The 12500-nt window shown below is 41.3% G+C and overlaps 1 protein-coding gene across 1 annotated transcript in view; it reads right to left on the bottom strand.

The window, feature by feature from the left end:
- Window positions 1–3295: 3295 nt before the first annotated feature.
- The window catches only part of LOC138049663 (uncharacterized), a 26705-nt gene continuing 17500 nt past the window's right edge, over window positions 3296–12500 (bottom strand). Inside the window, 2 exon segments of the mRNA XM_068896061.1 lie at window positions 3296–9254; window positions 9381–11460. Coding sequence (XP_068752162.1) covers window positions 5479–9254; window positions 9381–11427 — 5823 coding nt within the window. The 5' untranslated portion in view covers window positions 11428–11460 and the 3' untranslated portion in view covers window positions 3296–5478.

The raw sequence follows: 12500 nt of genomic DNA, 5'->3' as shown, positions 1-12500 counted from the left end.
TCTCTCAACGATATGACTGGGGAAAAGGTTTTTACGTAAGATTAATAACAATTTCTTGATATCCTCATGGAAGCCTATCCATGTGTTGTTGATCTTATACGTTCTGTCAACTAGAGTCCTGATTAAGCCAAGTTTGTAAGAGAATGGGGTAAAACTAAAATAATTAGTTAATAGACCGGTGAACGTTTTCTTACGATAGACCCTGGTAATAGGAGAAAGAGGTTGACTGTTGTCAATCAGAACATCCAAAAAGGGGATTTTTTTATCCATCTCTTTTTCCATGGTGAAACGTATATTGGGATGTCTATCGTTGATGTAGTCAAAAAACAAAGTAGCGTCATGTTCAGTGTCAAATAGACAAAAAGTATCGTCAACATACCGTCGATAAAGTAAAATACTGGAGGCCTTGTAGTTTTCCAACCAGATCCTTTCATGGTGACCCATGAAAAGATTAGCCAACACCGGGGCAAGGGGAGAGCCCATTGCCACCCCATCAATTTGATCAAAAAACGAACCTTAAACAGGAAATGTGTTTGAGCAGTGGCTCAAAGCTAACTAAAACTGAACTCAGAAATCTTTTTAATTTTGCCACTGCTCAAACACATTTCCTGTTTAAGGGTTCGTTTTTTGATCAAATTGATGGGGTGGCAATGGGCTCTCCCCTTGCCCCGGTGTTGGCTAATCTTTTCATGGGTCACCATGAAAGGATCTGGTTGGAAAACTACAAGGCCTCCAGTATTTTACTTTATCGACGGTATGTTGACGATACTTTTTGTCTATTTGACACTGAACATGACGCTACTTTGTTTTTTGACTACATCAACGATAGACATCCCAATATACGTTTCACCATGGAAAAAGAGATGGATAAAAAAATCCCCTTTTTGGATGTTCTGATTGACAACAGTCAACCTCTTTCTCCTATTACCAGGGTCTATCGTAAGAAAACGTTCACCGGTCTATTAACTAATTATTTTAGTTTTACCCCATTCTCTTACAAACTTGGCTTAATCAGGACTCTAGTTGACAGAACGTATAAGATCAACAACACATGGATAGGCTTCCATGAGGATATCAAGAAATTGTTATTAATCTTACGTAAAAACCTTTTCCCCAGTCATATCGTTGAGAGAGTCATTAAGCAGTATATTACAAAAACTCAGACCCTTTCGAACACACCTACTAGTCCTCCCTCTAATCCTACACATTTTTTCAAATTACCTTATGTTGGACCCTTCTCTATTGTAGCACAAAACAGATTACGTAAATTACTTAAACGTTATTGTAACAATCTTGATGTTAAGCTAGCCTTTTCTTCCTTCAAGATCCGTAACATGTTTAGTGTGAAGGACCCTGTGCCTGTTGAACTCTGTTCGAATGTTGTCTACAAGTTTACCTGTGCAAGCTGTAATTCTTGCTATGTCGGCGAAACCAGCCGACACCTCTCGACACGCATTCGCGAACACTTAAACAGGGACAGGACCTCACATATCTTTAAACACCTTCAACAATCCGAGGCATGCCGTAACTCCTGCTCTGCGGAATGTTTTGAAGTTATAGACCGTGCGACCACAAAATTCCAGGTCAAGATAAAAGAGGCCTTACATATTTCCTGGGAGCAACCTTCTTTAAATAAGCAATTATATCACGTTAATTTAACTCTCTCGTTCTAATCAACATGTTCCATTGTACACTCTTTTTTGTTACCTTTGGCTATTTTGTTAGATTCCCAATTTATTTCACGTTGTTATTTATCTTTGTTTAGCATATTATAAATTCAAATGTAACTTCAAATTAATTCTACTTTCAACTGAAGATGGTCGTTGCACGACCGAAACATGTCTTACTAACTATAAACCTGTTTTCCATGAATGCCGTGTATCTAATGAAAAATTCGTATGGAACAATTGCTTTAGTTGTTTAAGGGATTCTGACTTTCTAAGGTTGTAGAGTAGGCTGTTTTAGAGGGTCGCACTGCTGTAACTATTAAAACTATTTTGCAGACAGTGAGTTCGCGGCAAGGGAATAACTAATTTGTTTACAGAATCTCATAAGGAAAAACGTGTTTCATTTAATTTGGTAAATTTAGACGAAAGATACTCAGGAACAAGGACACTTAAAGACCTTTATACCATCACGGCTTTCTGAATTTGGCGTTGGTGTATATACTAAACTTTCCATATGAGTTGCTGAAAAAGGCATTCAGCATGGCAATTTGGACGGATTGACCATTTTTGCTGTCATCGGGCTTCAAATCAGTCGAGCAGGCCCCTTTTCTGAGGCGGTCGTGTTTTGTTACGCAAACGTACACATAAAATGAATTTCTAGTTTCTAAGAAACTGTGGTAGCTGCGTCGGTGGGAGAACAAAACAACATCTAATCTTTCTAACTGCGAAAATAAGATCATGATCGCTTTTCTCGAGAAGATAAACAGCTGAATGTACAATACTGTCCATGTTATTCGTAATGAAAAGATCAATTAGAGTAGACGTACTAGCTGTTACTCTGGGCCCGGTAGTTCAAAAGCCGATTAACGCTTATCCCAGATTAAAAATTAACCAAGGAGTTTGTTTCTCTACTCCCAAATGTTGTTCAACGCTGATATTCGGAAAAAAAAACTTTACAGTGGACGAAGTCAATCTTCCAAACACAAAAATAAGCAAAAGAAACTTTCACCAAAAAGCTGAAAGCATGAAACAAAAATTTACGGTAATCCTGGATTAAGTTAATCGGCTTTCGAACAACCGGGCTCTGGTGGGTTCGGTTATCACCTGTGACAATTGGTACGCTTCCATAATATTAATTAGACGAGTTGTATGGGATTCCCAGATAGAGACAAGATATTACAATTTAAATCACCAGTTATGTAAATGTATTTATGAAGTTTTTCAGTTTTGTTTAAAAGTTGCTCAAAAATATCAAAACATTATATTGGTGAATGAGGAGAGCGATAGTAACAATGGACCCAAAACGAATTCCCAAAACGGTTTTGAATTTGGGTTTTTTTTTATCTCTAATGCTAGTAGTTCCAAGAGGTCACTTTCAAAATCACCACACCTTCGAAAATTCAAGGAACTGCAAACCTAAACACATGCACCACCACCGCTTCTGTTTCTTTTGAGTCTGACCAAACAGTAACCAGGAAGACGGATTAAAAAGTCGGGTATTGATGCGTCAAGTTCGTTGATGGCCAAGATGTCAGGCGGTTGACTCTCCATAACAACGCGTAATATATTTAGAGAACCTAACTTAAACCCTCTTATTTTATTAATTGCTTGGAGGAGAAGGTATAAAATTCGATTTCTCAATCTCTGCATCTATTTTAATCAACAACTAAAACTGAAATTACATGCACAGTAATCTCTTTCACAACATTTTTCGTTTAACTGACAGTCTTTACTCCCTCTCTCTTCAGTTTAGAACAACAGCAAAAATCTTACTACTGAAAAAGTCAACCTAAAGCGTAGTAAATTCGCTTTCTCGACAGCAATTTTACAGTCAAACAAAGCAGCTCACGAATGGACATTCATTTCACACAAAAAGCCTATAAATGTGATTCACAATGAAATATGTCGGAATCTCTGTCAACACGGAATTGCAAAAGTTTTCAGGCTTTCTTCTTTTTTAGCCAGTTTTACAAAATATGTGAGGCAGCGAGGCATATATTAAGAAGGACACCATTAACTGAAAGCTAACCGTTGTACATAACTATAATTCTTGTTGTGGGAGACTCAAGTTGAACAGCGTTTCAAAGGTCAACAGTTTTTTTTTTGCAATCTTCTGTGGCTGGTAGTTAAGCCAACGTGCATTATAATCTCGTCCGGTTTCCATCGTGTGAATGGTTTGGCGAAGTCGAACATATCATGGACTGTACTGCCGCTAAACGATTTCGATTCTGCGTTTGCTGCCTTCGACAATTTCCTGCCTTGGATGTTTAGAGCAACCAATCAGTGCAGGGAATTTTTAATAATCATCTATGTAATTGTACTAAACACAGATATTCCACTCCTTCATTAACACCTCAAAAGTTTAAACAAAATACTCTTGAATTGATTTGCAAAAAAACGTTTTCTCACGCGTATTGGCTCAAGAATTTGGAATGAGATACCTTAAACTACTAAAGACAGCTACGGTACCGTTAACCACCTTACACAACAGAAGATTGCAAAACGTCGCAATATTCATGTACAAGATTAAAAACAAGCTGCTGCCCTTAAAGAATAAGAAAATTGTCAAATAATAGTTTCAAAAATAAGATGAGAAATGTTTTATACGAGCGAAAAAAGGGGAGAAAATCCTTGCATAATTGAAAAACTTGATGAAGATGCGATGTTGTGTAATATGTTGTGGTCAGACAGACGCAGGCTCGTCACAAAACATTTCTTACCTTTTCGCGCACTTCTAAGCTTCGAAATTGATTTAAACTTCCACAAAAACGTTTTTCTTTTGCTTTATACCAAGAGAAATTTCGCTTTATGGCATAAAAATTTAAAATTAGCAAGGGTAAGCGCAATCCTTTACCATATAAGGTCAAACTAAGGTATATGAGCTGATAACCGAGATTAATTGAACCAATCAGAGCACGAGAATTGCATAATCTGAGGTTGACAATTTAATAACTTCCCTTATCTCTTGCGCTGCGAGTCTTCTTTCCTTTTCAATTTCGTTATTCAAGAGTCGCAATGCCGTTATTAGACTCTTACTTTAATCGCTTCAAACATTTGTCTTTTGTATAAAGACACAGAACTTGAATGAAGATCTTGTAGTTTCTGCTTAAGGTCTCTGTTTTCCGCCTGAAGTTCGGTTTCCTCTGTTGTTGTCTTCCCACTTATGAGAACTGAGATTTCAGACCGACGTTTGCTGATTTCGTGTCTAAATTGTTCGCTTATCTCACGCATTGCAGTGTCTATTAGATTTGAGTAAGTTACATGATCGTTTTTGCACTGCTCTTCGGTTCTCTCGCTTCGGTTTTCTTAGCTCTCTCTTGGAATAAAGGGTTCATCTCATTCGTGTAGCTCGTGGTTCACTGATAATTGTGAATTCGGATAATTTCTTACCGATAATTTCAGATTTGGAGCCTTGTATGTTAAGAGTTTTCGTGCTAGGGTAGAACCTTATTGAGACACCATCAGCTTTCATTGTGTGAAAGTCGCTATTGATGGTTATAAAGTTCCACGTTCCCGAAACTTTCAAATGAACGTTAATAAATAATTTAAAACTCCCCTAGCCATTTGAACTTGTTCTTGTCACCAGATTTAGTCAAAGAAATAAACCTATATCGCTCACAGGGTTGATTAATACCAGCTTTCGCGGAAGGTTTGCTAACACGTGCATCCTGCTTGCCAGACATGGATGATTTACTTCGCGACGCAATGACTATACCTCATTAATATATCACGCAATTCAGCCTTTTTACTCTACTAGACAACTAGTGGACTAATGCAATTTTTAAATAATATATGACTCAATACAGCCTTTTTACTCTACTAGGCAGTTTTGCAGTTCAGCCAAGTCTCGCTGAACAGTGGTAACACGAGAATGTCGAGGACCGAGACGAATCAAATAGATGGCCAACGCACGTTCAAAATACTCCTTTGCCTGCTCCACCTCGCCATGGTCACGGAGTAAAAAACCCAAGTTTTTATAAGCATCTGCGACATAAATATGTTGAGGTCCCAACTTTTCTATCCGTACAGCAAGAACGCGCTCAAGATACTCCTTTGCTTGTTCCAGGTCACCTTGTTCATGGAGTACAAAGGCTATGTTGTTGTAACTGGCTGCAACATCGATATGCTGAGATCCTAACTTTTCTATCCGAATCGCAAAAGCGCGATTATGATACTCCTTTGCTTGTTGCAGGTGACCCTGGGCATGGAGTACATTGGCTATGTTGTTGTAACTGTTTGCGACATCGATATGCTGAGATCCCAACTTTTCTATCCGTATAGCAAGAGCGCGATTATGATACTCCTTTGCTTGTTTCAGGTCACCTTGGGCATGCAGAACAGTGGCTATGTTGTTGTAACTGGATGCAACATCGATATGCTGAGATCCTAACTTTTCTATCCGTATAGCAAGAGCGCGATCATGATAGTCCTTTGCTTGTTGCAGGTCACCCTGGTGATGGAGTACAGCGGCTATGTTGTTGTAACTGGTTGCGACATCGATATGCTGACTTCCCAACTTTTCTATCTGTATAGCAAGAGCGCGATCGAGACACTCCTTTGCTTCTTGCAGGTCACCCTGGTGATGGAGTACAGTGGCTATGTTGTTGTAACTGGTTGCAACATCGATATGCTGACTTCCCAACTTTTCTATCTGTATAGCAAGAGCGCGATCGAGACACTCCTTTGCTTCTTGCAGGTCACCCTGGTGATGGAGTACAGTGGCTATGTTGTTGTAACTGGTAGCGACATCGATATGCTGACTTCCCAACTTTTCTATCCTTATAGCAAGAGCGCGATTATGATACTCCTTTGCTTGTTCCAGGTCCCCTAGGTCCTGCAGTACAGTGGCTATGTTGTTGTAACTGGATGCGACATCGATATGCTGAGTTCCTAACTTTTCTATCCGTATAGCAAGAGCGCGATCATAATAATTCTTTGCTTGTTGCAGGTCACCCTGGTGATGAAGTACAGTGCCTTTGTTGTTGTAACTGGATGCGACACGGATATGCTGAGATCCCAACTTTTCTATCTGTATAGCAAGAGCGCGATCATAATACTCCTTCGCTTGTTGCAGGTCACCTTGTTTATGGAGTACACCGGCTATGTTGTTGTAACTGGTTGCGACATCGATATGCTGACTTCCCAACTTTTCTATCTGTATAGCAAGAGCGCGATCGAGACACTCCTTTGCTTCTTGCAGGTCACCCTGGTGATGGAGTACAGTGCCTATGTTGTTGTAACTGGATGCGACACGGATATGCTGAGATCCCAACTTTTCTATCCTTATAGCAAGAGCGCGATTATGATACTCCTTTTCTTGTTCCAGGTCCCCTAGGTCCTGCAGTACAGTGGCTATGTTGTTGTAACTGGATGCGACATCGATATGCTGAGTTCCTAACTTTTCTATCCGTATAGCAAGAGCGCGATCATAATAATTCTTTGCTTGTTGCAGGTCACCCTGGTGATGAAGTACAGTGCCTTTGTTGTTGTAACTGGATGCGACACGGATATGCTGAGATCCCAACTTTTCTATCTGTATAGCAAGAGTGCGATCATAATACTCCTTCGCTTGTTGCAGGTCACCTTGTTTATGGAGTACACCGGCTATGTTGTTGTAACTGGTTGCGACATCGATATGCTGAGATCCCAACTTTTCTATCTGTATAGCAAGAGCGTGATCATGATACTCCTTCGCTTGTTCCAGGTCACCTTGTTTATGGAGTACACCGGCTATGTTGTTGTAACTGGATGCGACATCGATATGCTGAGTTCCTAACTTTTCTATCCGTATAGCAAGAGCGCGATCATAATAATTCTTTGCTTGTTGCAGGTCACCCTGGTGATGAAGTACAGTGCCTTTGTTGTTGTAACTGGATGCGACACGGATATGCTGAGATCCCAACTTTTCTATCTGTATAGCAAGAGCGCGATCAAGATACTCCTTCGCTTGTTGCAGCTCACCTTGGTCATGGAGTACAGAGGCTATGTTGTTGTAACTGGTTGCGACATTGATATGCTGAGATCCCAACTTTTCTATCAGTATAGCAAGAGCGTGATCAAGATACTCCTTCGCTTGTTGCAGGTCACCTTGTTTATGGAGTACACCGGCTATGTTGTTGTAACTGGATGCGACATCGATATGCTGAGTTCCTAACTTTTCTATCCGTATAGCAAGAGCGCGATCATAATAATTCTTTGCTTGTTGCAGGTCACCCTGGTGATGAAGTACAGTGCCTTTGTTGTTGTAACTGGATGCGACACGGATATGCTGAGATCCCAACTTTTCTATCTGTATAGCAAGAGCGCGATCATAATACTCCTTCGCTTGTTGCAGGTCACCTTGTTTATGGAGTACACCGGCTATGTTGTTGTAACTGGTTGCGACATCGATATGCTGACTTCCCAACTTTTCTATCTGTATAGCAAGAGCGCGATCGAGACACTCCTTTGCTTCTTGCAGGTCACCCTGGTGATGGAGTACAGTGCCTATGTTGTTGTAACTGGATGCGACACGGATATGCTGAGATCCCAACTTTTCTATCCTTATAGCAAGAGCGCGATTATGATACTCCTTTGCTTGTTCCAGGTCCCCTAGGTCCTGCAGTACAGTGGCTATGTTGTTGTAACTGGATGCGACATCGATATGCTGAGTTCCTAACTTTTCTATCCGTATAGCAAGAGCGCGATCATAATAATTCTTTGCTTGTTGCAGGTCACCCTGGTGATGAAGTACAGTGCCTTTGTTGTTGTAACTGGATGCAACACGGATATGCTGAGATCCCAACTTTTCTATCTGTATAGCAAGAGCGCGATCATAATACTCCTTCGCTTGTTGCAGGTCACCTTGTTTATGGAGTACACCGGCTATGTTGTTGTAACTGGTTGCGACATTGATATGCTGAGATCCCAACTTTTCTATCAGTATAGCAAGAGCGTGATCAAGATACTCCTTCGCTTGTTCCAGGTCACCTTGTTTATGGAGTACACCGGCTATGTTGTTGTAACTGGATGCGACATCGATATGCTGAGTTCCTAACTTTTCTATCCGTATAGCAAGAGCGCGATCATAATAATTCTTTGCTTGTTGCAGGTCACCCTGGTGATGAAGTACAGTGCCTTTGTTGTTGTAACTGGATGCGACACGGATATGCTGAGATCCCAACTTTTCTATCTGTATAGCAAGAGCGCGATCATAATACTCCTTCGCTTGTTGCAGGTCACCTTGTTTATGGAGTACACCGGCTATGTTGTTGTAACTGGATGCCACATCGATATGCTGAGATCCCAACTTTTCTATCAGTATAGCAAGAGCGTGATCAAGATACTCCTTCGCTTGTTGCAGCTCACCTTGGTCATGGAGTACAGAGGCTATGTTGTTGTAACTGGTTGCGACATCGATATGCTGAGATCCTAATTTTTCTATCCTTATAGCAAGAGCGCGATCATGATAATCCTTGGCTTGTTCCAGGTCACCCTGGGCATGGAGTACATTGGCTATGTTGTTGTAACTGGATGTGACATTGATATGATGAGATCCCATTTTTTCTATCTGTATAGCAACAGCGCGATCGTGGTACTCCTTTGCCTCTTGAAACTCACCCATCCTGTGATGGACATTGCCTAACGCATCATAGACTGCTGCGAAATCTCCCTCACAAAATACACCATCATGCTGAATTAACTTTAGAGCTACCTTACAGATGCTTTTGGCACTGTTAAAGTCGCAATGATTAGCACAAGTGGCCCTAAACAGAATGAAATAATTTGGATAATGTTTCACACTTAAATTGTCCTCCGATAAGTCAGCTACATTGAATACACTTTCAATTTCTGTTATTAGGCTTTTCAAATGAGGTACCAGCTGTAAGCTATTAGAAGTAGAGTCTTCTTTGTAAAGATTTTTCTCCTCTATAAACTAATTAAATGAGGTAATACCCCAATGAATGATTTGAAAATATCGAGCCTTCGAATACTTTTTGATCGTAGTTTGGATGACATTTCTGACAATTTGATGTGCTTGTACGTAGACGCCACTCTCGTCTTGTTCAACTAATAGCAGCGAGCTTTTTCGAATCCTTAAACCAATGATATCTTCGTCCGCAGATTCGTCTTATCCACTCACATCACTTTGCTTAGCGATATTCAGAATGTACTTGATTACAAGGTCAAGGTTTAATGGTTGCTCACCACAGAGAGAAATGAAATCGAATGCGTGTTTCAAAACCTTGTCAGATGACATTGCGTCCTCCACCGCCAATGAAATCGCTGTGGTCATAGCGATTGGGTAGCTTTTGTTTGCCATGGCAAGAAAGGCCTCAGTGTTAGCACGCTGACCCCTGTCAAGTTTCTCGAGGTAGCTTTTCCAGCCAAAATTCGAAGAGGCTTCCCGAACTTGTTTGACAAAGATAGCGGCGCTTGCTAAGGCAAGGGGTTGGTAATCTAATGCCCGAGCAACTTCTTTTTCGGTCTCACCGTCTGGGATGCCGGAGAGGGAGGCTAACAAGGAAATAGCATCAGATGGCGTCATGCCCTTGCTAACAGAGATGTGGTTGCTGAAAGAAGTTTCTGAAGGAATAGCAGCGGTGTCTTGCGACGTGATCAGCAGCTGACCTTTACACCAATGCGTGTCTCCGGTCTCTGGCAAATATGGATTTATTCCACTTAAGCTGACGACATTGTCCACCACTAACAGCCACGATATGTAAAGCTCAACTTTGGTACTAATTAATGACTTTATGTTGGCAATCTTCCCCTCCGTCTTCAGATCTTTGTCGTTCACAGTATTTGTGACAGCATATTCTGAACACTTTAGATGACGAGCAAAAGAGACGTAGGATTCTAAGAGTGAATCAGGACTGCGCGCATTTAAAGTCATCACAAACGTATTCTTGCCCACGATTTGTTTTTTCTCATCAAAGAAATTCTTTGCGGCAAGACCGGCTAACTGAGATTTGCCGCTTCCAGGATTTCCTGAAATGTACAGGGAAGTTAATCGGCTCTCGTTGGTTTCTTTCAGTTGCTTTAGCTGTTGAGCTATTTTAGCCAACTCATAATTTCGTTCGGCAACGTCGTGCGATGGCTTAGGTGGGAGAATGCAAAATGCCGCAGGAGCTTGAATTTGTAACTGCTCTTCAAGGACCTTTCGATGCTTTTCTGTTTCCTTAAGGGTTTCACCTTTTTCTTTAAGTTCCCGTTCTTTTTCTTTCAGTTCGTCTTTTAGGTGGTCGACTACTTGCAAGACCTTTCGTAACTCGTCCGTCGGAAAACTCTTCTGATTTCTGGTTTCTTGAATCTTCAGATCGGAGAGGCCAAGTGCTTGAAAGGCAACTACAACTTTACCTACAGCAGTTTGAAACTCTGACTCCTTGACATGGCCTTGTGGCAAATGAGCAAAGTCTTGATTACGAAAATTTCTCAAATCATCCACATTTGATCGGACTACTGCGTTTAGGCCTCTTCCAATACAGTCGGAGTACAGTATAGCGTAAAAGAGCATGGTGCAATCCCATTCTGCTCTATTTCCGTTAACCATGGTTGCCAAAAGACCCGCGTTTTTTCTTTGGTTTCTCGGCGACTCCTGCTTTTTGAAGTCCAGTCCATTTCGGGGTTCGTCTTTCCATTCTCCCAAAGTTGCCTTGTAGCGGTTGTCCCATTTTTGTTTGAAGATTGTTTGCAGGCCCTCAGTTATCACATGAGTTGTGATAAAGCAGATCCTGATGTAATTCAGTTGCTCGTCAGTGTATTCCGGTCCAGTGGCCATACTTAGTCAGACTCAGCTTTTACTGAGCCCTTGCTAGAAATAATTATTGCGTTAATGTCAGCAGTAGTACAAAGGATCACTTAATGAAAATATCTTGTATATGTACTAATTTTTTATATATTTTTACTTTTATTTCTTTATATATTTTCGCAAATAATGCAAAGTCCGGAAAGCTTTTCAGGCGAGAGAAGTCAGTATTAAAGGCATCCGCTTGCTCTATAAAGCTGGTCCTTTGACATGTTGGTTTTTAAGGTAAAGAGGGAATGGTGGCAACCTATAGAAACCCGAAATTGAAAGTTTCGGATGCCTTGAGAAACACGCGCCTGGAATTAGTTGTTGGAAAGATAGATAACCCCAAAAAATCCTATTGAAACGAATTGAGTTATCCAGTAGTTAGTGATTTATCTAGTCGATGGCGCTATACACTTTACAAACTACTGGGGCGGTAGGGGGGGGGGGCGGGGTTGGGGAGGGGGGCGAACGAGGGCAGGTCATCAAGAGGAGCTTAGCAACAGGGACGGCAACCGTAACCAGAGCATCGATTCAAAATAGGAATTCTAGTTCCTGTAATCAATTCGCGCCGGATTATTTCAACTCTTTCATTGTGTAAAATGTGTCTGTCTTCAAAGCGGTTAAAGTTTGAAGAGAGCGAGGGGCTGTTTACATGATACTGGGGCGATTTTCGCAACGGCGCGAGTTCACTCCGGTTCCCTCTCTTAGCTCTGTATTTGTTTACATGATATCACCGAAAGAAGTCATGCTGGGGTGCCTCACACCGGCGCGAGTTCACCAACGTTGCTGCACCCGGAGCGAAAATTTCGTTCCGGCGCGAGATCTCGCCATGGGATGTAAACGAGGAATGTCCACCCTCGTTCCGGTGTGAAATCGGCCTCCCGGTGGGCGGGACCGGGTAGCGCATGCGTACTTTTTCTGATAGACGCCATATTTGCAGGTTGAGTTTACGCTTGTATTTTATCGATATGTAGTGTCCCTTCAGGTAAACATGATAAGAATTCACCTCGTCGTCACGTAAACGCGGTATCAAGAAGTCACCCCGGTGCGAGTTTTCTTAT

This window comes from Montipora capricornis, chromosome 5 (assembly GCF_036669925.1).
Source record: "Montipora capricornis isolate CH-2021 chromosome 5, ASM3666992v2, whole genome shotgun sequence".
NCBI classification, from domain to species: Eukaryota; Metazoa; Cnidaria; class Anthozoa; order Scleractinia; family Acroporidae; genus Montipora; species Montipora capricornis.
The sequence above is the reverse complement of the archived record's forward strand: the minus strand, read 5'-3'. Positions and strand labels throughout refer to the sequence as shown.